This window comes from Pituophis catenifer, unplaced genomic scaffold (genome assembly GCF_029215685.1).
Source record: "Pituophis catenifer annectens isolate HBS135680 unplaced genomic scaffold, rPitCat1.0.hap2 SCAF_2, whole genome shotgun sequence".
Classification (NCBI taxonomy): domain Eukaryota; kingdom Metazoa; phylum Chordata; class Lepidosauria; order Squamata; family Colubridae; genus Pituophis; species Pituophis catenifer.
Genome location: NW_027256882.1, coordinates 65,563,135 through 65,591,067, shown reverse-complemented (window position 1 = coordinate 65,591,067; position 27,933 = coordinate 65,563,135). Strand labels below are relative to the sequence as shown.

The window sequence follows — 27,933 nt, the reverse complement described above, 5'->3', positions numbered from 1 at the left end:
TTTCAAGATGTGCTAGGACAGAGGTCCCCAACCTCTGGGCCGTGACCCACTAGTTTGCAACCAGGCCATGAAAACATTGAGTGAGTGTGCAAGCCCATCCCCATTTGTGTAAACAGTGGGTAAGCAAGTGCATGTGCGCTCCATTTGCATGAGCAGCAGGCACACATGCACGGCGCTGGTGCAAATGGAGCTACATGTACATGCACGTACTTGCCAGCCACTCACACAGAACCATCCTCCCACCCACCCCTCCCCCAGCAGTCTACAAAACCAGAAAGGTTGGGGAACTCTATGTTAGGATATTAACCAGGGTACAGAATAGGAGCTGAATTCTGAAATTACCAGAGCTAGACTATATGAAATCATGGTAGTATGGTTGGTGGTGGTGTGCTTGATTATTCTAAATTATATCTTTTCACTTAGAAAAGAATGTTGTTATGATACAAAAAATATTGTTGTTGTTTCTATTACTCAGAAAACGAGTAAGTTTCTAGAATTTTGTCAGAGACTTTTTGAAAGTCATATAAGCCTATATAAGAGAATCTACATGGAAAGGAAAAAATGTTATATACTGACTTTGGGAAGTATTTCAACAGCCATCGAATCTAAGATGACTAAATCATCTACATAGCAGAAAAAAACACTTGTTTTTCTCTCTCATTTGGTATACAGATGTATATTACTGTTCAACTGTGGAATTGCTTTTATTATGATTAAATGCTCTACAGTGCTTATCAGTGCATTGAGCACTATCTAATGAACTCCTATATTAAGGATGCCAGATAAAACTTATAATTGTTCCTTCACTTAATATCTGTTAGTGCAATCTGCTCGCAATGTTTTTCCTCAAGCAATAAGTCCTTAAGGAGAAAAAATATGCATACATATATATACCCCAGGTTTTGAGTCGTTATCTTACAAATAATAGACAAATTGTAAGGAGGCCTAGTGATTATCTAATTCAATACCATGTACAAAATAAGAACAATACATTTGTTTTCAGAGAATATACCAACCGGCAATCAGTTGCAACTGAAGAATGCTGCTCTTTTATATCTGGGAGGTGAGAGGTGTTTGCTTCAGATAATATTTTGGCTAGATCCAACAAAATAATTTCAACCAGAACAGGAAAACAAGAGAAATCCATATATAAATGGATTTGAAAAGGAATGCTTTCTCATTATGTAACATCAGTGGAGCTTTCTTGTATATATATAAGTATAACAGTACTTTAGAAAATGCATTTTGCTGGCAAGGAAATTTTCATCTTCTGAAGTCACAACTGATAGAAATCTATTTATATTGAAGATTCAAAGAGGTCATAACTGTTTATCTTATTTTCATTATATAATGTTATTTTTTCCATCAGCTGCTTCTTTTTATCATTGATTTTTATTTCTTTCATTAAAGCTGAAATAAAAGACAAAGTAATATCACCGAAGTTTAGTCTCCATTTCATTGACAACTTTTATGGAATGCATTTTAACACAACGTCTAAAACAGATTAACAATTCATCAGAAAGCTAAGTACCATGTAAAGAAAAATATTTTTAAAATGCAAACGTAACAATCAAAAGAATCCAATAGTTGTCATAAAAGACCAGTCCAAGACTTCTGGAAAAAGTGTGGCCTTAGTTTGCTCTTGAAAGCCAAATTGTGCAAAAAGCAAAGGGAACCCTCTTTGTAAAGAATTCCAGTGCTTGAATACTACCAGGGAAGCAAACCACCAGGTCAAGGATTCCACAAAAATCTTATGGTCTATGTAGGTGCAAATGCCAAGCATTTGGGAGTCATACTACTTAGAATAGTAAAATCAAAATTAGGAGTGGTGAGACCTAAGTTAATGTCTACTTTAAGCTATGGAAATTGACTTGAGTGACTTGACTCCAGTTCCTTTCTCTTAATTCAACCTGACCTGTAGGGTTACTGTTGTAGAGATAAAATGAGTTAAAATCTCTCAATTTATAGGAAAGAGAGAATATAATCCCAATGAATAGACTTGGAAACCAACCAATTAGCTAAACAATTATAAAATTAGCAGTATATATTCTGTACGGACAGCTCTGATCAAAATTCTATCAGGCATACTCCAGTATTTCCAACCACTTCCAAAATTTAATCTAGAGGGTACCGGTGCAAGCATCATCATTAATGCAGCTGACAAACTAGCCAAAGTGGTAAAATACATTCTTTACTATATCTGACATATGAGCGTCCAGCACCATGTAGGTTTTTAAATACGAGTGCTATCCAATCAGCACAAGAATAAATATATATTGGAGTGAGTATTTTCCCAATAAACAGTGCTGTACTTTGATTTACTTCACCTTATTTACCCTTTCTGATTTACTGCTGACTTCAGGCATTGTTTCATCTCTCCTCACTTGGGCCTGAGGAGTAACTGTTGTATGTCATTGTTATTTCTGTGATGCTATATGAAACTTTCCACACAATCTTTGACATTATTGATTTCTACCAATCTCAAAAGAATATTTAATTATTACCTTTTACCTTGTGAGGAACAAGCAGCGCCATCATTTTTTCTCTGCTGTTGATTTGTTTTCCTGTCAGATTCTGTATTTTTTGCTGTAAACATCACAGGCTTAGGGAAAGAAACATTTTCTGGCTCCAGACTGTGTTTGGTTGGTGCACAGAAGGAAGCGTGTTCTGCAGCATCCCATAAAAAGTTACAGGATTCATCTGACTCACAAGGTTCCCTTAAAATCTGCTCAGAGTATGTTTCAGGAGGCAAAACTTTTATGCAAGGTGGTAATGTAGTGGTACAGTTTAGAGATCCAGAATTGGCAGAGGCTTTGTGGTTATGACCGTAGAAATCAACATTGAAGGGACTAGCTGGTTCATCATTGGTTTCTTCTGGAATATTGGTGAAGACTCCAAGATTTCTGCTTCTTTCTGACATGTTCTGAGATCTTGTTTGACGATCTGCAATTTCTATCATTTCGTTCACCTGTTTTTGACAAGAATGTTAAATAGATTGTTTCTACTTTCCTCACTGAAATAAAACAATTTCCCTATTTTCTGCGTTTACTTACTTACTCTTAAATCCAATAAAAGAAAATAAAGAAAATAAAAAGGCTACATAGCAAGGGCATCTCCACTAACAAACTGATCATGTTTACCTCTGTTGTGTTTGCATTCTTTTTCCGCAGGCAAATGCAGACAGAAGTGGCCAAGCATAAAGAAACTGTTTCTGTCAAACAAACAGTTTGCTTATCTTGGTATTTGTGACATATTTGTATGGCAGCAAGATTTTCAAAGGTTTTCTCCTTAGAACAAGACAATTCTTTTGCCATTCTGACTTCTTCAAGCAAGGCATCTTTCTGTTGAAGAAAATGTTGGAAGAGTGCAGATGATGTTATTTCTCTGTCTTTTAAAAAAATGTTCTTTAAAGTTGTTTGGTTCACTTACATAATGAAACTGAAAGTAATTATTCTGTTTTCTACATATTACTAAATAGTTCCGCAAATTTTAACAGGGCAAATAGGTGTGTCATAGGGCAACAATTTTTGAGCAAAGGAGCTAAATTACAGAATGTGCCCCAAATCTATGACACTGAGGGAATGAAATTTTGGGAAGTTGTGGCTGCTTCAATGTTGCCAGGCTGCTGCTATGGTGATTTTTGAACATTCCATGACAGTTGCTCAGCTGCTCTTGAAATCCTGTGTTTTCTCCTTCCCCCAGCAACATCTGCTTGCTGGGGGAAGGGGGGGTGGGGTGAGGAAGGGAGGGGAAGGGAACAGGAAGGAACCTCATGCACCCTTCTCATGTAGATGTGGAACAAGTGAACTGCATAAAATAACCACAATGGTTCAAAACCTACATTCTCCAGTCTGAGGACTTCTCACTCTTAGGGCCTTTCTTCAAACATTTAAATCTTCCAAAATATATTTTCTACATACCAGAAAAATAGGGTTTCTTCTTTCATCCACTGCTTTCATGCCAGTCAGTATTTCTGCTAAAACCTAGAAAAATGATTACAATTAGATTTTTTTAAAAAAAATTATAATGGACAGCTTATAATCCTGACCTTCAGACTATTACATAGTTTATCTGGTGCTATCTATTGTGTTTCCCCAAAAATAAGACTCTGTCTTATATTTTTTTGAACCTCGAAATAACGCTTGGCCTTATTTTCAGGGAAGTATTATTTGGGGGCGCGTGGAGGAAACCAGAGGAAATGGCAGGGACCAGCTGCGCTTGCGTTTAAATATTTTCGGGGAGGGCTTATTATCAGGGGATGTCTTATTTTAGGGGAAACAGGGTAGGTGCAATCCAGTCCTATCAGAAGAAAATCTTTCTATCAGATATAAGCCAGTTTTTAACCAAGTCTATAGAGATCAATATTGCCTATGCTGACAGGCAGCTTCTCTGTTCAATCTTAGGCAGAAGCCTTCCCTAGTTTTAGAATCCAAAACCCCTTTTTCCTTAAGACACCAAGACACAACATAGCACAAATGGTTCCTGCCATGCAAAGAATGTGCTCCAGCATGGAAAAATGAGCTTATTCATAAATTTTCAATCTCCAAGCATAATTTTATGAAACAACATCTTGACATTTTACTAATTAACCACTGGAAGTAAGTTATCAAACTTAATTAAAGGAATTAATTCTTGGCATGAGAGTTGTGTAAGATTACTCATAAAGAACAACAACTTACAATTCCACAAGCAAATACGTCCACTTTTTCAGTTAGCTGCCCATGCCTGACAAAATCTTCTGGGAAATAAGCTAGTGAAGCTTGCAAGACTTTGGTTTTTATCACAGTATATTCCGATTTCTTTTCCACAGGATGCAGTCTAAGACCAGAATGTCCAAGTTGTGGTACAAAGTTTGCATCCAGCAAAACATTGGAACTGTTTGTATAGGAGACAAAAATACAAATAAAAAATCAGTTACAACATTGATCTTTGTGAATTAGAACTTAACCCTAAACAGATCAAAAAAAGCATTATCAACTGATAAACATCAGTTAAACAAATGTGTGACCAAAACCTGGTTTGAAAGCTATAAGAAATGGCAGTTAATTCAGATTGTTAATGTTGCAATATTTTCAGGATCAGACTCAATAAAGATAATAAGAATTAGAGATTTAAATATATTTCTCTTTAATAATAATAGGCATTCTATATTCGCTGAATATTCAAGATAGAAGCAAAGAAAATGGTGAGGGTGGCTCCTTATATATACAAGGGGTGGAGCCAGGAATGGGAGTGGTAAATTATGAATACATTAAAATCCAAAGAATAAGTTAACCCCTGATGTCCCATATATACAATATTTACACAATAGAGAATAAGGCATTTACATCTGACAAATCCCCCTCTAAATGCCGGTTCGCTATACAACACCAATTACATTCAGATTCAGGACAATATAATACATACAATTTAGAAGTTAAATATTTGTGCTGTTTAGAAGGTAAAGGCTTCGTTAATATGTCAGCTAATTGTTCAGAAGTATCACAATGTATTGCTTTGATGAACCCATCTTGAGATAATTGTCTCACGTGCTTAAATTTTATATCAATATGCCTGGACCTTTGTCCAATGGCATCGGATCTGGATATTTCAATGGCTGCTTTATTATCTTCATGCACAACAAAAGGTAATGCAGGTTTTTTCCAAACATCTGAGATCAAGTCATTGAACCATACAAGGTTATTTGCAGCTTTGGATAAACAAACATATTCCGCTTCTGTGGTTGAAGTGGCTACCAGTTCTTGTTTACCAGTGTACCAGTAAACTGGACAATCATTCAATAGAAAAATATAACCAGAAGTACTCTTTCTGCATGATGTATCACCAGCCCAATCTGCATCCGCATAACAGGTAATTTTTGGTTCTTTGTCATTATTAGGTTCTAATACTAAACAAAAATCTAATGTACTTTTCAAATATCTTAAAATTCTTTTTACAGCTTCCCAATGATACATGGTTGGTTTGCTAACATATCTTGACAATAAATTGAGAGGTAATGCAATATCTGGTCTGGTCCAATTAGATATATAAAGGAGTGAGCCTATAACTGATCTGTAAAATGTATTATCTTTAAATTCAGGGGAAGACTCATCAGTGTTTCTAAGGAAATCAGTTTGCATAGGAGTGTCACAGGTTTTGGCATTGTTTAAATTACATTTGTTTAGAAGTTCAATGATCTTATCTTTCTGAGTAAGTTTGAATCCCCTTCTAGTTTTGTTAATTTGTACACCAAGGTATTTATTCACTTTACCTAGAGATTTCAACGAGAAATGTTCGTTTAACTTATTTACAAAGATTTCTCTGCTCTCTTTGTGTTTTCCTATATATAAAATATCATCCACATAAATTAATACAAATTCAATGTGATCATCACTCTTTTTTACAAAGAAACAGTTATCAGCAGTGGTAGCGTTGAAATCCATGGTCTTTAGTACTTTTACCAAGCAATCGTACCATCTCTTGCCAGATTGCTTTAATCCGTATAGACTCTTATTTAATAACCAAATTTCATTCTTATTAGTGTATTGACTATGTGGTGCTCTTATATATATTTCCTTATCTAGTTTTGCGTGTAAATACGCAGTCTGTATGTCATATTGAAATACGTCCAGATTGAGTGCAGATGCTACTACTAGAGCTGTTTTAACACTCTCTGTCCTCACCGTGGGGGAGTATGTGTCAGTATAGTCTTCTGGATATTTTTGTGCATAACCTTGTGCAACTAGTCTAGCCTTGTATAAAGTATTGCCTCCTTCTAGGTTCTTAATTTTATAAATCCACCTGGTACCTATAATTGTTTTACCCTTAGGTGCGATCGCAGGAGTGAATACATTTAATCCTTGCAAACTTTCCATCTCTTTTTTCATAGCTAGTTCCCATTTTTCTCTTTCTTCACGAGGGAGTTTTAATACTTCCTCATATGTATTAGGTGTTATTTGTTCTCCATTCATATGCATTATGTAATCTTTGTATTTACTTGGTATTTGATTTCTATTGTTTCTAATAGCTCTTTCAGGTTTGCTATGGTTGTCGTGCAAATATCTAGCTTCCTTTTTTGTTAATGTGTCTGTCTTTATTTTATGCTGACTATTTGTCCAAGTTTTGGTTTTGTTCTTATTTTTGTTAATGTTTTGATTTTCTATTGTCCCTTCCTCGCAAGATATCGCATCTTTGCATTTATTTGGAAATATTTCATTAAGGTGCAGTTTAGACCAATTGGCCTGCTCATGGAACACAGCTGTTCTGGAGACTATAAATTTGTTATTATTATCAATGAATCTGTACCCTTTGGTTCCAGTTTCATATCCCATAAATCTTAATCTTCTGGATACGTTTTCTCCCTTTCTCCTCAACTGCTTAGGTATGTGCACATCTGCAGTGACTCCAAATATGTGCATGTGTGCTAATTTAGGTTTCCTATTGTACATCACCTCATACGGTGTCTTATTCACAATACTGGACCAGGTTCTATTTTGAGTGTAATTTGAATAATGTAGGGCTTCTGACCAGAATTGTTTGCCTAAACCAGCATCCTCTAATGTGCATCTAATCATGGTTTGTAGTGTGGAATTCTTTCTCTCTGCAATCCCGTTTTGAAACGCAGAAAATGGATTGGACGTGAAATGTAGCATTCCCCTATCCTTTAACCATTGGGAGAATTCTTTAGACATGAATTCACATCCCCTATCTGTCATAATTTGTTTTATTTTGATATTATGTTGTGTTTCTATGCGTTTGTAGAATTCCTTAAATTTCTGAAAGGTTTCATCCTTGTGCTTTAATGTGTAAACAAAACCATAGCGACTATAATCATCCACTATTGTTAGAAAGTAACGTTTCCTATAGGTAATTGATGGAGTTAATGGACCAACTAAATCCATATGTACTAAGTCAAAAATATTGTTAGTTGATCTGTTAGATTTTTTTGGTCTGGGACTGGTTTTTAGTTTGGTGGATTTACATACTGAGCATTCCAAATAATTATCACAATTTTTTATTTTGACACCTTCTGCGTGTTCAGTCATTTTTTGAACTACAGGAAAGCTTGCATGTCCTAACTTCCTATGTAAGATGTGAGCACACTCATCATGAATTGGTTTACCTATTTTTGGTTTCTTCTCATTGTGTGTATTTTTGTGATCATGAGGTATTTTACATTCATCATTGTCACTGTTACTAACATTTTCGTCATCTGCTTCAATACAATCTTCCATATTTGAATCAATGTTATGTAACCATCTTTCTTTTGTTATCAGATAGGGTAGACCTCCTTTTATCATCACAGTGCCTATATTTGTTTTGTCCTTCTCTAAAGTTGCTTTCCCCTTTGAGAAAACTATATTGATGTCAGAATCTCTGCTTAGTTTTATAGCACTTAGTATGTTATGAGGTATTTCTGGGATTAATAATACCCCCTCTATTTTACCTAAACCAGGCAAGGTCACATTTCCTCTGCCTAATACTTGAACCTTTTCTTGATTAGCTACCTTTATCACAAACTTATCTTCTGTAAATGAAGATAATATACTTTTGTTGTTAGTGGTGTGATTGGTTGCACCAGAATCAATAAGCCAATTATTGTTCTCATTTTGTTGTGTTTTGGTGCTTTCTTGTTTGTTTAGTCCATTTAGTGACCCAGATTTTCTCTCTTTTGAATTTTCTCTACCCCCTCTACTTTCTCTGTAATTTGGTGGGCTTCTATATTTGTGTCTATCTGTGGAAGACTGTCTATAATTGTATTTGTTTCTATATTCTGGCCTATGTCTCTCCCTTGAGACCTTGGGACAGTCTCTTCTACTGTGTTCCCTGGATCCACAATTGTGGCATCTAAAGGCTTCATTATATTTTTCTTGGAAAGCTACTTTCCTAAAAGATTTGTGTTCTGTTTGATTACTGGAACGATTTTTTCTTGAATTGTCTTCTGCTATCAATTTGTTAGATAGACTTTCTATGGTTAAATATCCTAAATTAATAGTATCTAAGTGTGACATAAAGCTATCCCATGATGAATCAAGTGAATTGATAATAACACTTTTCATTGTTTGATCTGAAATCACTTCCCCCCTCAATTGCAGCTCAGCTCTTATTTTGTTTAGAGATATCAAATGCTCACTTATAGAAACCCCTGGTTTCACTCTAGAAGAAAAGAAATCCTTAGACATTCTTGTAGTTGTAGCTATGCTATCGCTGTGAAATAGATTAAACATGCATTGAATTATTTCTGACACAGTTAGGTTTGATTTGATGCTATGATACATTGCAGGAGACACGCTAGATATTATTATGAAAAATGCTCTATGATGTAAACAATCTATTTTTAAAGTCCAAGGTCTTCTTGGAGGACTAGTTATAAAGAATAGTAAATTTTCTTTCATAAAGACAACCTGAAGTTGTTGATACCACTCTTGTAAATTAATGCCATCAATTCTAAGTTTTGGGAAGTCACTGGGTAAGTTCCCCACATTATTTTGTCCATTACTTACAACCTGAGGCAGTCCGTGGTCTCGCAAGTGCAGGAAATTACAGAACGGCATGGGGATGCTCGCAACGAGTCTGCGCGGTTCTCTGGCCAGTTCAAGTCTTTCGGGGCCGTCTACGTAGCTTTGCACATGCGCGTTGCTCATTTCTTCCTTGGCGTCGTCGTGGAAGGTTCTCTCCATTTCAGCTCTCTCGTTCCGCTCCTCTTCAGATGAGTCGGTCTCTGGTTCGGTTTTAGGGGTTCTGGTGGTGGCGACAGCTCTTCTCTTTCTTTCGTGTGCGTTGGCACTTGATCCGGTCTGCGGTGTAGGACGGAATCGGCATGGCTCTCTGGGCTCAGGTGTCGTCGCCTTCGAAGTCAGGATGGGAGCGTGCAGGTCTCGAGTTGTCGGTTTGATCTCTTGCTTCTTCGTTGGTGCCTTGGAAATTTTCAATCTTGGCCCAAAAGCAGCAAAAAGCGTTTTCATTGCTGACTTTACTTGAGACTTTGTTAAATCGTCTTCACTTTCTGATTCTGGTTCTTCTGAAGAGTTTGAGTCTTCTTTTTCACTTTCGTCGTCTGATAGTGTTTTTCGCGCCAGAAATTTTGAATTGAGCGTTTTGATTGGCTCTGCTTCACTCTCTTTTGAAGTTCGTTGAAACCAAGATGGCTGCCATTCAAAATTTCGCGCGGGATCACATCTTTTCTTTTTCACAACGACTTTCTCAGTATTCATTTCACTCACAGTTTTTTGATTTTTGGGTTTTTCTTTAACGATGTTTTTCTCTCTCGCTGCTCCGTTGTTCTTCAGCATTTCTTGGAGGTTCGCGATGAGGCTTTCATCGTTCTTCTGGCTTTTTAGTATCTTCAATATCTCTGACCTGAGTTCGTTATTTTCTATTTCGATTTCTTCCTGGTCATTATTTTCATTTATCAGTTCTTCTTCTTCAGTGGTGTATTCTTCGGATTCTCTCGAAATCGCGTTAGTGGATTCGTTGATCATCTCTTGTTCAGTTTCTATTTCCTTGCTGTAGGCCCTGGTGTTGGGCCTATCTTTCTTAGATATTTTTAATTATTTATTGAGTCAATTAACCATCCTCTGCTACCAGCTTGTTGCAATATTTTCAGGATCAGACTCAATAAAGATAATAAGAATTAGAGATTTAAATATATTTCTCTTTAATAATAATAGGCATTCTATATTCGCTGAATATTCAAGATAGAAGCAAAGAAAATGGTGAGGGTGGCTCCTTATATATACAAGGGGTGGAGCCAGGAATGGGAGTGGTAAATTATGAATACATTAAAATCCAAAGAATAAGTTAACCCCTGATGTCCCATATATACAATATTTACACAATAGAGAATAAGGCATTTACATCTGACAGTTAATACTGTACATACATTTGAATTCTAACAGCGTAATGTGAAGAAGGTACTGTAAAATATCAATTATGCCTATTATCAGCCAACAATATTTTATTTACATGACAATTTCTTAATTAGGACAAACAAATGACTTTCTTAAGAAAATATATATTCATAAATATTTTTTGTTTAATTTATCAAACTTGTATGTTTCCCCTGTCCCTGAAGGCAACTCTATACATCTGGAGATAAAATTATTAGGCAGTGTATTAGGCAGAATAAATAAATAAAAGAACAGAGGGTGCACTCTATTTTTTCCCTCCAAATAACTCTTCTAGTTATTCTGCCCTACTTATGACAAGGGAAAGAAAGCCAAAACCAGCTGAGGGGGCAGCAGCAGATGTGCACTGTAGATTCAGCAGGTAAGAAATTATTACAGTTCATTGTTTTTACTAATTTCATGACTCTTGAGGATTTGTCTTGACACATTGGATTTCTTCTAAACTTAAGTTTGCCTTGAACTAATGAAGGCATGTTTTGCTTTCCCTTTTTTTAGCCACGAAAGCCAAGCCAGCTCCGTGTCTGTGTGTCTCTGTGTGTGTGTGTCCATGTGCATGTGCATGTGCGTGAGCGTGAGCGTGCATCAGAGGTGGGTTTCAGCAGGTTCTGACCAGTTCTGGAGAACCGGTAGCGAAAATTTTGAGTAGTTCGGAGAACCGGTAGTAAAAATTCTGAGTGGCCCTGCCTCCATCTATTCTCTGCCTCCCAAGTGCCAGCTGATTGGAAAGAAATGGGGATTTTGCAATAACCTTCCCCTAGATTGGGGAAGGAATGGAGATTTTATAGTATCCTTCCCCTGCCATGCCCACCAAGCCATGCCATGCCTACCAAGCCACACCGACAGAACTGGTAGTAAAAAAAATTTGAAACCCACCACTGGCGTGCATCTATGTAGGAGGAAGTACTTTATGAGTCAGTTACATCCTGTGTTACTTAATATTTATTGAAGACAAAGTTGCTAGGAAGGATCATGAATAAAATTGCCCGCACTGTGCTGATGTTGTTTAGCTATATTCCTTTCTTATGAAAACGCAACATTTTTAATCAGATAGAAGTTTAAGTAGTTCATTAAGTAATATATAATAGGATGCATAAAGAAGTAAATGCTATTTTAAATTCACATCCCCACCTTTTTACATTTCCATGAATAATTCCAAACTGATGTAAATGTTGAATGGCTTTAATTAATCCCAAAGATATTTTGGTGCGTTTCTCCCATGTTAATGCTTCAGAACTATCCTGCAACAGAAAGAACAATGGATCTTTAAAAAGATGACTGTTTAGCAATGAATGACAAAACACTCCTATTGCAAAAAAACAAATAACACATTAGGAATAGTTCTCACGTACTGCTCTGCTGCCATGTATTTCAGCCTCTTGAGCCTGATACTGTATTGGATTGCAAATACCATCATCTCCATGAGGACTGGAGATAGAAATTGTAGTTCAATCTATTTGGGGGACACCAAGCTCTAGAAAAGCCTCTATACTTTCTTCCAAAATAGAATTACAGAATATGGAAATAGTATTGTTGTGCTCCTAGGAGTCACCCCTCCAAAAAAAACCCTAACTGTATAGCAGGGGTGTCAAACTTGATTTCATTAAGGGCTGCTTCAGGGTTGTGTTTGACCTCGGAAGGTGGGGCAGGATGTGTGTGGCCAGCTCGATGTCCTGCAGCCTTCTGCCAGAAAAAATGGAGCTCCATTTTCCCTGGCAGAAAGCTGCAGGAGGCCATCACAGTCAAAAACAGAGTTGGGGAGGGCCACACGCAGCTATCCCAAGCTCCATTTTTGCCGACAGAGGCACAGCGGGCCTGTCCTTTGCTGTTTCCAGGGCAGCCCCGCGGGCCAGATCTAAGCACCCCATGGACCAGATTTGGCCCACAGGCCTTGAGTTTGACACCCCTGCTGTATAGCAACAGCTAAACATACTGCAACAGAAGCTAGTACTGACGATCAGAAAAAGTAATCACATGGTTGTGGGGTCATTGCAATAGCCAAAACTTTTGAGGACCAGTCATAGGTACCACTCATTCAGCACCGTCTTAAGTTCAGTCACTGAAAGAGTGGTTGTTAAGCAAGGACCACCTGTTATTAACAGTCATTCTGAAGTCAGATAACTAAGTAAGCCAAAGAACAATACTCAACAGGATCATATGGTCAACTGTTTCAAACTGGAGCTGGTTGATTAAGTAAGAGCTAAACTCACCTCCCCATTCCCTGTGAATCGGGCTGCCTCCTTCTCCATCATATGTCAATGATTTTATTCTGCTTGTATTCTGATTTTATTGGCTATATTTACATTTGATAATTTTAATATTTTTTTATTTTGAATGCTGCCCAGAGTTGCTTTGAGACAAGACGGCTGGCAAATAAATTTGATAATAAATAAAAAAATAAATATAAAATAAATAATCAACCACAGCCTACTGCCTAAACACAACCAGATTTTCAGTGCTACAGTATCTACTGGGTTATCATTGCAACCAAGATCTTTTTGAAAGGGTTAGGGAAGCAAATTCTCGAGGCTAAACAAGAGTCAAATTGATGCTTCTGTACTTGGGAGTGGCTGATTTCTCATTAGCCCTTTGCCTTCCTCCTAGTGATACAACCAAGGCATCTTTCCCCCTATCTCTACAACCTCACATCTCAATGAGCAATCTCATGTCTTGGAAATGTTGTTGGTTAGAATGTAACTCCCATAATCCCTCTCATGCTGGTTGAGCTGACAGAAGTGCTTCCTTTCAATAAATGTGGTACACAAAAATGCATGCTTGCTGCTTACCTGACATTGTAACCTGTCCAGTAATGATCCATTTTCCATGTAGGGATAAATCAAGGAATGAAGTCCACTTTCTACACAGAAACCCAACAACTGTAGAATATTAGGATGGCAACATCTGAAAGACATTTGAAGAAATTGTATTTGTTCATTTATTGCAATTATATCCCATCACAATCCCATACGACATTTTCCAAGAATTCAAACATTGCGACATACACAATACAACGAGATCTAAGAAACATAAAACACACAAATCTGAAATCCCACAAGACCTTGTTTGAGGTCAAGGTTCTTCCAGCCCTCTCCTTCAGAAGGAGCTGAGGGTCAAAAGAGGAAAAGAGCTACAAAGCCTACCTAGGAGCAAACAGGCAGAAAAGGCAAAGAATTTTGATAGAACAAGAATAGAAAATTGAAACAAAAAAGATAACACAGAGATCAAACCCTATTGTTGTGGCCTAGTGGCCACCAGCCCCTCCAGCAGGCAAATCAGATGAAGAGGAGGCGTGAGAGTCAGGGTCAGCATCAAGACAACCTGAGAGCTTCAAGGGGGAAGAGGGAATGGAGCTGGCAGAGAGAGAGAGAGAGAGGCAGAGCCTGGACCAGCTGTCAACCCTCAGATGGAGAGTCAATAACACCCAGGTCTGAAGGTGGCTGATGCGGAAGAGGAGGAACAGCTAGGTCCAGGCTGATGCACGAATGTGCAGAAGGCAGAGGAGAGGAGAGCAGTGGAAATCCATGGGCTGATCCTTGGGAAGGAAGAGTCACTACTGCTAGCAAAGCCCCATCCTAGTTCTGGGGATAAAAGGCAGGGGGCAGAGATGAATAGATGTGGCAGACAACTATTCATCTCCCTGCCAGACAGACTTGTTAGCCTACAATGAGAGAGAAACTGGCTGCTGGCGCTCCTAATAAAGAAATCATTGCTTCAACTATGGAGGGTTTGTCTTGTTTGGGGAGCTGGGTCAGAACATCTATACAAAAGGGGTATAGGTCTATAAAGAGTAACAATACAGTTATATATAGGCTTTAAGACAAAAGAAATATAGAGGTCAGGAATAAATATATTACAGATATAAAAATGATACAAAGACATGACACTGAACTTTAAACAATATGGTGTAAAGTAAAAGCCTATAGATAATAGTTAAAATAGTATATACTGTAGTTTTAGCAATAAGTTACTAATTTCTGAAATAGCTGAAAGTATTTAATATTTACAATGGGGGTGGAGAATATATTTTCCTTGTTTGTAAAGCAAAGTCTCCCCCAGCCACTAAAGGAAGATGTAAAACCAAAATAAAGCAGCTCTTCATTTCTAACACTTTGTTTTTATTGAGTCAATCTAATGTATGTGTGTTTCACACCATGACAAATAAGATATAGAATTATAGCCCTTAAGTATGGAACTGTCACCTTATGAAAAACTTTGACTATCAGACAGGGCACCATAAAGAGGATAATCCTATGTTACCGTGGGGGGGGGGAAGTAATTCCTCTCATTTTAAGGAATGTATCCCTAATATGAGTTTATTGGTTTTTAAAAGTCTTTGTGCTCTAAAACATTAGAGGATGCATTATGTTCCTATGTGCCCCCCTTTATTAATAAATTCAATAACTGAATTAATTCTATAGATATTCATAGTTTTCATAGAGATTTTTATTGTTGCTTTTTTGGTTAGGTTAAATGTACTTCTAATATGTTTAGCTTTTTTCACTCTATTATCACTATTTAATGAGAACTTTTTTATTTTGCATTTTACTGTTTTAACCAAGCGGTTCGTTCTCTCTCTCTCTCTCTGTTTGTGTGAGATGGTTAAAAAAGTCAAGATGATAGCCTGATCATATCCCTTCTTTCATGTATTGTACATGTTATACATATAAACAAGAAGTATGGCTTCAACTCAGGGATGAAATCCAGCAGGTTCTGACAGGTTCTGCAGAACCGTTAGCGGAAATTTTGAGTTGTTCAGCGAACCGGCAAATACCACCTCGGGCTGGCCCCAAAGTGGGGTGGGAATGGAGATTTTGCAGTATCCTTCTCCTGGAGTGGGATGGGAATGGAGATTTTGCAGTATCTTTCCTCTGCCACGCCCACCAAGCCACACCACGCCCACCAAGCCACACCCACAGAACCAGTAGTAAAAAATTTGGATTTCACCACTGCTTCAACTGCAGTGAAGGCTGCCATCTTGATTTTTGTACTCAGTCTTGGTGATACCTCTGATTTAAACAATAAATAATATTAAAGATAATAATAAAGACAATAACAGCCTGCCACAGCAGTTATCCAGATCAACTTAAAACTTAAATTGCTTTAAAGCAGAATTATTTTGAGTCTCTTGAGTTCCCCCACTTCCTAGACTCAAAAATCTCTTCTTTAATAGCTCTCCTTTCTTCTATAACAGTCTTTGTTCCCTCCTGTATGATCTCAGAGTCTGTTAGACATTCCATTACAAATCCACAACTAAATTAAGAAATCTTCCCTAGATTAAACATTCACTTTCTGATTCTTCAGAGTGAAGTAATTTTCATTAGGAAGTGCTTCTGTTGTGAAAATTATTTATATCTTTTATTGACTACATTTTGTTACTGTAGCTTTAAGAAAGAAAATACATTTCTTATTCCCCCTGTTTTCCTTTCATTGCTTTACTACTTATATTAATTTATTTACTGAGATTTGCCTGTTGTACAAACAAGAAGTTTTATTGTTTCTAGCAAATTTCTACTCCTATATGGCCAGTTAATTAAATGGAGACCTATTTTCCCTTTCCATTGACGGAGCTGCATTTCACAAGGATTCCAGGCAATTTTCCCTGATAAATTTGTAAGGTAATTATTACCCTGTTTCCCCCAAAATAAGCCATCCCCTGATAATAAGCCCAATCGAGCTTTTGAGCGCATGGCAATAAGGCCAAGCGCTTATTTCAGGGTTCAAAAAAATATAAGACAGAATCTTATTTTCGGGGAAAGATGGGAATTATTATTTTTTGCAGTATAAATACTTAACAAGGTTAGTAGCAGGAACCAGAAAATTTAAGGTTTAAAGACCCCAGGCTACTATGAAACCAAAGACTGTTAGCAGTTTTTGGTCAGGTGAAAAAGCAGATCAGGAAAATTCCATGAGCTTGAATTTAGGAATCAAGAAATTCCTGGTGGTTGAGCTTGACTCTGGAAAAAGGTAAAATGTAACTAAGGGAATATTGGCATTTCTGTTTGTGCAAGCCTATCTGCTTATCTCTCTGTGTCTAAAACCATTTTGAGGTCATTTATAATGCAAGCTGAAATGTATTGGCTGGATCAATGATGATTGACAATGCGAAGATCATGTAATTAACCGTTTATTAACAACAGCTGGGCTAACTGCCACAGCTATAACTGAACTGCTTGGAACTCTGCCTGACAGCTCTTATAAAGCCAGCTGTCAGGCAGCTTAACCGATCAACGAACAGAACGTTACTTTAACCAATCAACGAACAGAATGTTACTTCCTATTTCAGCAGACTTAATACATTGTACAAGCCCTCCCCTCAACCCACCCATATTCTGGGCCTCTCTGATACAAACCCTAAGTTAATACTTTTTGAAGATAAAAGGTTTATTTCACTAGACTGAACTGGAAAAGAAAAAATGAATGAGATTGTTACAATGCCCACCCGAGCTCAGACGTTTCTCAAAGAGAACAATTTTCTTATTAAAGCCAAAATAGCAAAAATAAAATGTAAAATCATTAACAGACTAAAAGACACACACACACAGGTAGCCCTCACATAACACCCATTTATTCGGCAATTGTTCAAAGTTGTCATGGTGCTGAAGAAATGGACTTATAACTGATCTTTGAAATGTATGTGTGTATGTATTCATTTATTTATTAAATTTTTATACCATCTATCTTGCTATCCTGAGCAAGTCTGGCTCACAAGATAAACTAACATTGTCATCTGCTGCTTTTCCCCACTAAAAGTGTTGTCCAGCTACTTACCGAAAGCAAATTTGCACTTCTGTACGAAAAAATACTTGTGCCTCATTCTGGAATAAAGAGAATCCTATTATTTTTCTGAACAGCAAGTTCATACTTACACATATTAGTATATACAGTATATACTAGCCATTTTCTTTAACTTATTTGAATCTATTAAACTCAAAATGACAATCGGAATTGGAGAAGGAGAGGCTAATACGTTTATTCTGCTGTACCCAATTTCATCAGTAGTTCAAGATCCAAGAGTTCTCTGCCAACATGCTCATACATTGCATCTCACTAGCACTCTTTATTGGTATAGAATGAAATCATATTATATTATTATACCTGCATTTTCAACAATATCATTTTAAAAGTGAAGTTCTTTTTTGCTTCTGTGTTTTTAATTCTACTATTTTAAGCCTCCTGGCAAATAGATGGGGAAGAAATGGAGGTAGTGACAGATTTTATTTTCCTGGGCTCTAAGATCATCGCACATGGGGACTGCAGCCAAGAAATTAAAAGACGCTTGGCTTCTGGGAAGGAAAGCTATAGCAAAGTTAGACAGCATACTAAAAAACAGAGACATCACCCTGCCAACGAAAGTGTGTATAGTCAAAGCTACGGTTTTCCAAGTTGCAATGTATGGTTGTGAAAGTTGGACCATAAGGAAGGCTGAGCGTCAAAGAATTGAGGTCTTTGAACTATGGTGCTGGAGGAGATGCCTATGAGTCCCTTGGACTGCAAGGCGATCAAACCAGTCAGTCCTAGAGGAGATCAACCCTGACTGCTCTTTAGAAGGCCAGATCCTGAAGATGAAACTCAAATACTTTGGCCACTTAATGAGAAGGAAGGACTCACTGGAGAAGAACCTAATGCTGGGAACAATTGAGGGGAAAAGAAGAAGGGGACTGCAGAGAATGAGGTGGCTGGATGGAGTCACTGAGCTTAAATGGTCTCCGGGGGATGGCAGAGGACAGGTAGGCCTGGAGAAAAGTTGTCCATGGGGTCGCGATGGGTCAGACACGACTCTGCAATTAACAACAACAATTTTAAACCAGGCTGATTTACTGATTTAACTGAGAGGTTAATGGAAATCTATATTTATATTGTATTAAATTTGTATAAGTAATTTATATCACTTTGTAGAAACGATGGCTAGAAAGTGATAAGATTTTCACATCTTTCTCTCATCAACATAAATAGGTTCAACATTTAATGCTATTTGGTTCTAGCTCAATAAAATTAACCCATTATAATAATCCAAGCCTATGTATCTCAACTCCTAACAATAACTGGGGATCCAGATTTTTGAACTTAAGACAGATAAACAAAAAATGCCCTGTGAAATTATTGCAGACCTTTTCTAAAGGAGTAGAGATAATCACCAAGAGTCTTCTTTCAAAAACACAATGCTAGGGATGGGAATGGCAGTGCCAGGAATCCAATATGGTTATATAGAGATACACACACCCTATTGTTAACCAGCTTTACACATGCCTTTCTAATTTTGTTCAATTCATAAGATAAATGAAGACAGATACTTACCTCTTTTAGTTTTTTAACAACATAGTGAGCATTATCTCTCTGACCTCTGTAAGTAGTAGCAAAGGCACCTTCACTAATTCGGTTTTTTTCACTGAAGCCACTGGTGGCAATATCCACTTCCCTTGGCATCCACAAAAGGCTTGCAGTGTCATGATTAGGAGCAGCTTTGTCCTGAGGAATGGAAGAACATAGAGCTACACATTTAAGAGAAAAGATATGACTGCTATTTTGGTAAACATCAGAAAAATTACTTTCAATCCCAAGCCACACCACAGGCTGTCACTCCAAAATAACTATACCTAATTCTATACCACTAGAATTGCCTACCTAAAAGTGTACATTTCAATTTGATTTGATTAGTTCTTTACTATAATCCTCTATATTCACAATGTCTTCCAGGTGGTTTGGGGGAGCAGGTTTCATGGCCATTTTAACTACTTACGTAACAAATATTGCAGAAGCTTAATTTTTATTCTGACTGGGTATGTTCAGCTTTGTTGCCACCTGATTTTGAAAGTTGGGTGGTGGTTTTTGTAATATAAAATCTTAGAGGTTTGAAGATATGACATGAAATGTTACTAAAAACTAATATAATACCTTCTTATTTATATTTTTTCTTTATTACTTTCTTGGGTCTTTTTTCTATTTTAAGTGCCTGGTACTAATATGCATTGTTTCATAACTCTAAAGTTGTATATTGTCAGAATGCAGCATATTTGGATACTATTTCCTGGAATGGGATAAATATATTCAACCTTGAATATATGGATAGTTTTTCATAACATTAGACTGGGCAATTGGCTTAGTTTATGTATCTAATGAGTGTCAAATTGTATTTAATTATTTATTTACTTTATTAAATAAATTATTTAATTTAATTTAAAGTACCAAATTTTTCAGACTATAAGACGGACCTTAGTTTTGGGAGAGGAAAATAAGAAAAAAGCTGATTGGCAGGTGGAGCGGCCTCCCCAATCAGCTGTTCCCAGAGGTGAACAGGTTTGTTGGTTGTGAGCTCTGCGCCTTTCTTTTTCAGCCTCTGAAACCTCCAATTCAGAGGCTTTTTTTCCAGCTTCTGAAACCTCCGTTTGAGAGGCTGGACAGGGCTACATTTGGTGTATAAGACGCATTCAAATTTTCACCCTCTTTTGGGGGGAAAAAGGTGCGTCTTATACTCCGAAAAATACGGTATTTAATTTATTAATTGTATTTTAATACCAGATTCAGATGCAAGATGTTTGTAGGATTTATTGCCTCAAGTAAAGGATAATTTAGCTGAACTGCAAGATTTTGGAAGGGGTGTTATATTGTTGCTTAGCGTCTCTTGAAAAAAGCTGAGATCCAGGATTTTGATTTGACAGCTGCCTTAAACTCCAACATCTTAGCCATTATGCTTTACTTTGCCTCTTGCATAATAACCCTATCAAAGAATTCATCTCTAATGAAACATTTCTCTTACTTGAACAAAACATTTAACAGAGATAGTTGCTAACTATGCATATAATTATTTTTTACTGATAAAAATATAGCCGATAATACTGATAATAGTTTTTAAAACCCTTATTATATATTTTGAATTAATATATTAGTATAATATGTTTTACTATCTATATGCCTAAGTAATATATTTTATTAACTGCAGAGTATTTTAGCTAAATGCAATAAATATGATCCACAGAAAGCAATTTAAAGTAGTGTAAGTTTTCCTGTTCTTTACCTTTCCATTTAAGAAATCTGAGAAATTGGAATGTAAAGAATGTGGAAGGTCCATAGAAGTTGACGGTAGAGATAAAGGAGGTATGTCTGAATCTACCTTTAAAAGAGGATCTGAAATCAAAATGAAATACATTAGAGGCTACTTCTGCAGTTTTGGAATCGCAGGAGAAGAAGATTTGTTTCGTTTCAGATCTTTGTACTCAGTGAAAATTAAAAGAGTTACTAATCTTCTAGCATTTTAAAATTGGGTGGCAGACCGGGGGTGAAATCCAGCAGGTTCTGACAGGTTCTGGAGAACTGGTAGTGGAAATTTTGAGCAGTTTGGAGAACTAGCAAATACCACCTCTGGCTGGCCCCCGAGTGGGGTGGGAATGGAGATTTTACAGTATCCTTCCCTGACCACCAAGCCACACCACACCCACCAAGCCAGGCCCACAGAACCAGTAGTAAAAAAAAATTGGATTTCACCACTGTTGCAGACCCTAATCAATTGTGGCTGATCTTGACAAAGCTATGCAAGACTGCATCTAGTTACTATTCTGACCTACAGGCTACACTGGGAACTTAATGAAACATCCTGGAAGAAAGAAATAGCAAAATCATTTTTAGACTATTGTAAAGGAAATTATGTGGATCTGTTTACGTAGTCCTCAGAGGCTGAGTCCAACTCAATATTGACTTTACTTCTTTGTGCCAGAAAGCAGATCCACTCATCCTGGAGCTTTCCAGATGTCTGGAGTTCAAATTTCAATTATCCATTTAATGTTGTAAGCCACCTTAGCTTGTGACAAGATGGGCAGCAAACAAATTTAATAAATAAATAAATCCATAGACAGTATATCATGCTGGAATTTATGGGAATTGAAATCCAATATATTTGGCATATACCAAGATGAGGAAAATTGCCCTAAGTTTGACTTATTGTTTAGCATTATGAATGAGCCAGGACATTATGAATAGTTCAACAAATTATGTGGAATTAGTCACAGGGTGATGTGATGCATGAGTCTAATCACTCTCCTGCACCCCAGGAACCAGATGAATTTGTGTGATAATGGTTGTGCAAGATAAGCCCAACAACTATCAAACTCCAATGTGGAAAAGAGTTTAATTTGTTTTGATTGAATCAAGAAAACAAAGTATTGCATTTGATAGGACATTTAAGTAATAAGCTGTTGCATATACGCAATTAATAGTGGCTGACAACTTCTTCCCTTTGTTAACTAAACAAGGATTTTTTTAAAAAAAAATTCTAAATGCTTTTTGTACCATACCATTCTGTCTTCTATGCATCTGGGTCAAGTTGGGCAATGATGATGATACTTCCATCCCATTTTCTATTTTCTTTTTATTTTCCGTCCCATTTTGACGTGGCAAATCCTTGTCCTGTTCAGGGAACTTCAAAACAGTCCTGGCAGAATCATGATTGTGTGATTTCCCTGTAAATATAAAACACATTGGTAGAGTATTCCTAATTGTACATGTGTAGAGCCAGAGCGGTAGGATATTGAGAGTTGCAAATCCAATTCAGATGGGTTTTCTGCTCAAAGTACTTGTACAGATAGGCCTTGTTGAAGCCTTGACAATCTATAAAAATATATAGATTTCAAAATCTATTCCTTCTCTATAATAATTTTTTAAAATTTCAGTTATATAGGTAGTCCTCAACTTACAACAGTTTGTTTATTGACCGTTCAAGATACAACGGCACTGAAAAAAGTGACTTATGACTATTTTACACACTTATGACCATTGCAGCATTGTCATGTGATTTAAATTCGGATGTTTGACAACTGACTTACATTTATGATACTTGTAATGTCCCGGAGTCATGTGATCCCCTTTTGCAACTTTCTGACAAGCAAAATCAATGGGGAAACCAGATTCAACCGTGTTACTAATTTAACAACTGTTGTGAATCACTTAACAAATGTGGCAAAAAAGTCATAAAGTGGGGCAAAACTCATTTAACAAATTTCTCACTTAGCAAACATCAATTGTGATCATAAGTTGAGGACTACCTGTATTTCATTTGTTTCTGGATGGAGCATTTGGTGCAAACAAACACCTATCTTCTACAATGAGTATAAGCTGCATTGGGATAAATATCTGAATTCTCTGAAGCAAATAACAGGAATTCAGTGACCTCAGGGAAACATTCCAAAATGCTGAAGATGCTATCATATTTCAGGAAATTCCCATCTTTTCTTTAACATTTCTGTTCAACCTTTTATTGAAAACAATGTAGTAGAATGAAATTTCATACCACTGGAATCTGCCAGACTGTAATGCAGTAGAGTAATGAGAAGGTTAAAGAACAAAAGGCAAGGTATCAAGGTAAATAATAATAATAATAATTATTATTATTTTTATTATTATTATTATTATTATTATTATTATTATTATTATTATTATTATTATTATATTTCTATACCGCCCTTCTCCCAAAGGACTCAGGGCGGTGTACAGCCTATTTAAAAACACAGACAAAACAACAATATAAAATTTAAAATAATTAAATAAATTGGCTCAGATTTAAAACCCCCAAAAATTTTAAATACCCCAATTTAAAACTATTGTGTTGATAGTCCGGCCTGGCAGAACAACAGGGTCTTCAATGTGCAGCAAAACACCCGGAGGTCGGAGATCTTACGAATTTCCGGGGGCAGTTCGTTCCACAGGGCTGGGGCTTCCACAGAGAAGGCCCTCCCCCTGGGTGTCGCCAGCCGACATAACTTGGCTGATGGCACCCTGAGGAGACCCTCTCTGTGGGAACGGACTGGTCGGTGGGAGGCTATTGGTGGCAGAAGACGGTCTCGAAGGTACCCGGGTCCTATGCCATGGAGCGCTTTAAAGGTGGTAACCAACACCTTGAATCGCACCCGGAAGACCACTGGGAGCCAGTGCAGCTCACGCAGGAGGGGTGTCACATGGGCACAACGGGTTGCGCCCATAACCACCCGCGTGGCCGCATTCTGGACCAGTTGGAGCCTCCGAGTGCTCTTCAAGGGGAGCCCCATGTAGAGAGCATTACAATAGTCCAACCGGGAAGTAACAAGGGCATGAGTGACCGTGCGCAGGGCGTCCCGATCCAGAAAGGGCTGCAACTGGCGAATCAGGTGAACCTGATAAAAGGCCCCCCTGGCCACAGCCGTCATATGCTCTTCTAAAGACAGCCGCGCGTCCAGGAGGACACCCAGATTGCGAGCCCTCTCGGTGGGGGGCAAAGATTCACCCCCAATAGTCAGCGATGGCACCTGCTGACTATATCGGGGCGCCGGAAGCCACAGCCACTCGGTCTTGGAGGGGTTGAGTCTGAGCCTGTTCCTCCCCATCCAGACCCGCACGGCCTCCAGGCAGCGGGACATCACATCAAGGGCATCGTTGGGGTGGTCTGGGGTGGAGATGTACAGCTGAATATCATCAGCGTACAGATGGCACTTCACCCCAAAACCACGGATGATCTCACCCAGCGGCTTCACATAAATGTTGAACAGGAGGGGCGAGAGGACCGACCCTTGCGACACTCCCCATGCGAGACGCCTCGAGGTCGACCTCTGTCCCCCTGCCAACACGAACTGCGAGCGGTCGGAGAGGAAGGAGGAGAACCACCGCAAAACGGTATTCCTAATCCCCTCAACCGCTGCAGCATGATACCATGGTCGATGGTATCAAAAGCCGCTGAGAGATCTAATAGGACTAGGACAGAGGAGCAACCCCTGTCCCGAGCCCTCCAGAGATCATCCACCAACGCAACCAATGCCATTTCTGTGCTGTACCCCTGCCTGAAGCCTGACTGGTACGGGTCTAGATAGATAGCTTCATCCAGGTGCCGGGGAAGTTGTTGTGCCACCACGCTCTCAACAACCTTCGCCACAAAACGAAGGTTGGAGACTGGACGATAGTTGGCTAATTCAGCCGGTCCAGGGAAGGCTTCTTGAGGAGGGGCAGAAGCAACCAGAAACATGTTAGTATAAACCTCATCTCATGTTCTTATTTAGCGTAGTACTTCTTACGACTTTTCTGCTCTTTGCATATTTTCACTTACCTAGCTCAAGAAAAGACAGAAGGTACTTACAATTTGAAATCACTTGTGCTGCTCTGTAGAACTCCAGTTCCTGCAGAAGTTCCAACAATTGTTGGACCGTCGCAAGCCGCACTCCCCACCACCACATCAGTTCTCTTGTTATACTAATTCCTGCTTTTTCCATGCATTTGATTTTTCTCAGCTCAGTCTGGTCAGTTATCACATGAGATGCTAAAAGCAAAACAAGACTATTTTGATTAACAGGTCACTTTCCTTTCACATGTATTTATCATCTTGTTGAACTTGTTGAATCTGAAAGACATGAAAACTCCCATGGTTTTACCTCAGAATTTAATCCACAGCTTTTTATTATTGAATTGTGAGTGGGGAACCTACTTCAGATGTTGCTGTACTACAAATCTCAATTAAAACCAGGATGGCAGATCATAAGGAAATCTGGGATTTGTAGTTTAGCAATATCTGACATGGATCAAGTTCCCCACTATGATCACAGGGAATAGTTTTGACAGGGATAATGTTCTACATTCTCAGGCCCTAAAATCTACTTTGGATTTAGTGATGCACCTTAAATTGAAAAGTTTCATATAACATACCTTTATAAATTTATTTTATTTTTAGCAGCTCTCCAGATTTTATAGGACTTGAATATCCATCTTCCCTGAACTCTGGTAATTCTGGCTAAAATTGGTGGGAATTGAAGGATCATATAATCTGGAAAGGTATATGTTGTCCTACTTCTGCTTAACATTATTCTATATAATGTAAGGTTATAGGTAGTAGTGGCTATGGAGGTCTCACCACAGTTCCTTGTCTTTTTAGTAGATGACTGGCAACTATAACTGTTTGACCAAAGTTATCTGCAAGCTGCTTCATTGCCCATAAAACACCCTATTTTACTGTTCCATGAAAAACTTATAAATTGATGGTGCCCAACTTGGAAGAGAGAAAAGCTGTTTCATTTTTTATAGTGGCATTTTGTGATCACAACAGCTTTGCCAAAAGGTTGGGAAGTATTTGCTATGTTTCCTCATTTTTTTCTGCTCTCATTTATGAACATCAGTGGTGCATCAAATGACCAGCTATCCATCCATATGTCTTGCCCCACCAGTGAGTATTGAAAGAAATAGGTAACTATCAAATTCAGCTGTTCATCTAGAGATAATTCTTTCCATAGGTGATCAGGAAAGTAACTGCTTACACATTGGGATTCAACATGCATAAGTGCGGGGGTGGGGTGGGGTACCTAGGAGGCATCTTTCCCCTGCACAAGGCAATACCATACACAAAAGGGCTGCACCGCTCTCATTGATGGGAAATCATTGCACAACAGACTACTAATCCCTCATTCTTCAGGAATGCAATCCAGCATTTCATAAATTGTGACTCATAATTGTGAATGAACTAAAAAACCAATGATAACACAGGCTTTCTTATGTATGACGTATCTCTTGAAATACCTCCATTAATGAAAAACCATGTGGGAAAATCGAAAGAACAATTTACACCCAAAGATTCTCTGAGGACCCTCATAGCCAGAACATACAGATGGAGACACAAAGATCACACTTTCATTAAGGTCTTTTTTATTTCAAAAGAGGGAAGAAGAGGTATAGCTCTAACAAAAAGCCTTTTATTAGAAGGGTTAAGCAATAAGGACAGATCACAATAAGTGAATAACTTTCAAGGGAAATGCCTTTTGCTAAAACTACCGAAGCCTCTTAAAGGAATCATAAATCATTTTACTGTCAAGGCACTTTCATTGACAGATGTGATTAACTTTCATCATCATCATTTTATTATCTCCATTTAAAAAAAAGAGATAGTTCTTTTCTTACAAAACAAAACAGAAGCAGAAGCAGAAATAAGAAAGGCAGCTCCAAAATGATTCCAATCTCTCACATACATGCCATATCTTCTTGAGAAATACCCAGGGACATTTATTTTAGTAGATTTCTAAATTTTTAAGAGATTCTAACATTATTTTACTAAGACAGGTTAAATTTTTTCTGGCATGGGGGGGGGGGAGCACACTGCCAGAATTTGTAAGACCTAACATTTCAGTTCATTAGAGCAAATATATACAGTATAGTATAATATAATATAATTTTGTGAGGTTTTAAAGTGTGTGTGTGTGTGTGTGTGTGTGTGTGTGTGTGTATCTTTTGTGTATTCACCAGAACAACTAGACACAAGGATAGTTCCCCACCCCACCCCAATGCCATCACTCTGCTAAGAAACTAATCCCCACAACACTGTCAAACTATTTAGTAAGGCTGTATTACTGTTATTCTTCATATTTCCTATTATGGCACCTATCTCCTTTTCTACTTATGACTATAACTTTGTTGCTTGTATCTTTACGATTTATATTGTTTTATTTAGTTTCCTAGTATGATTTCTGTTGATTGCTTATTTAGTATCCTATGACTATCACTAAGTGTTGTATCATGATTTAGGATGAATGTAGTTTTATGATGACTGTGATCATGATTTATCACTTATAGCTTTTATGTAACTGAGAGCTTATGCACCGAAGACAAATTCCTTGTGTGTCCAGGCACACTTGGCCAATAAAGAAGTTTAATTCTAATACTAATCATTCACCTTCGTTCTGTACAGCTGCCGAAGGAGAAGACCCAAAGAGCAACATCCTCTCCCCTCTCCCCCACCCACTCGGTTTGCTCACCAAAGCGCATCCAGTCGTACTCGTTGAGGCAATCCATCTTCTGGCAAAAGTCCTCCAGCACCCAGGAGGGCAAGTTATGGAGGTAAAGAGACGGGGGGCTGGACCCTTCCAAGGAACAGGACGGCGGCGGCGGCGACTGAGCCATTTCGCTCTCCGTTTGCGTCACAGGCTTGGGAATTCCCGTCTCTTTACCTTTAGCCATTCACAAGAGCTGCCCGACCAGATGTCCAAATGAGAAAAGGAAGGTGAACTTGGCTCTTTCTTCCCGGAGAGCGAAGCTCCGCAATAGCGCTGGGCTCGCCTTC

At 38.0% G+C, this 27,933-nt stretch overlaps 1 protein-coding gene across 1 annotated transcript; it reads right to left on the bottom strand.

The window, feature by feature from the left end:
• Positions 1-1,022: 1,022 nt before the first annotated feature.
• On the bottom strand, positions 1,023-27,933 carry IRAK2 (interleukin 1 receptor associated kinase 2). Its single transcript, XM_070933590.1, has 13 exons — positions 27,629-27,933; positions 24,973-25,152; positions 22,169-22,333; positions 20,874-21,005; positions 19,179-19,366; positions 17,652-17,698; positions 13,670-13,784; positions 12,015-12,124; positions 4,680-4,875; positions 3,921-3,983; positions 3,141-3,341; positions 2,512-2,968; positions 1,023-1,410 (listed from the first exon to the last, which is right to left on the bottom strand). The coding sequence occupies exons 1-13, from the start codon at positions 27,828-27,830 to the stop codon at positions 1,298-1,300; spliced, it is 2,169 nt and encodes a 722-aa protein (XP_070789691.1). The 5' UTR covers positions 27,831-27,933; the 3' UTR covers positions 1,023-1,297.

Coding starts and splice junctions, on each gene's coding strand:
- IRAK2 (XM_070933590.1), bottom strand. CDS start 27,830: ATGGCTAAAGGTAAAGAGACGGGAATTCCCAAGCCTGTGACGCAAACG. Junction 4,876..12,014: donor ATTCATGGAAATGTAAAAAG/GTGGGGATGTGA, acceptor CTATACAAACAG/TTCCAATGTTTTGCTGGATG. Junction 3,342..3,920: donor GAAGAAACCCTATTTTTCTG/GTATGTAGAAAA, acceptor TTTCTTCAACAG/AAAGATGCCTTGCTTGAAGA.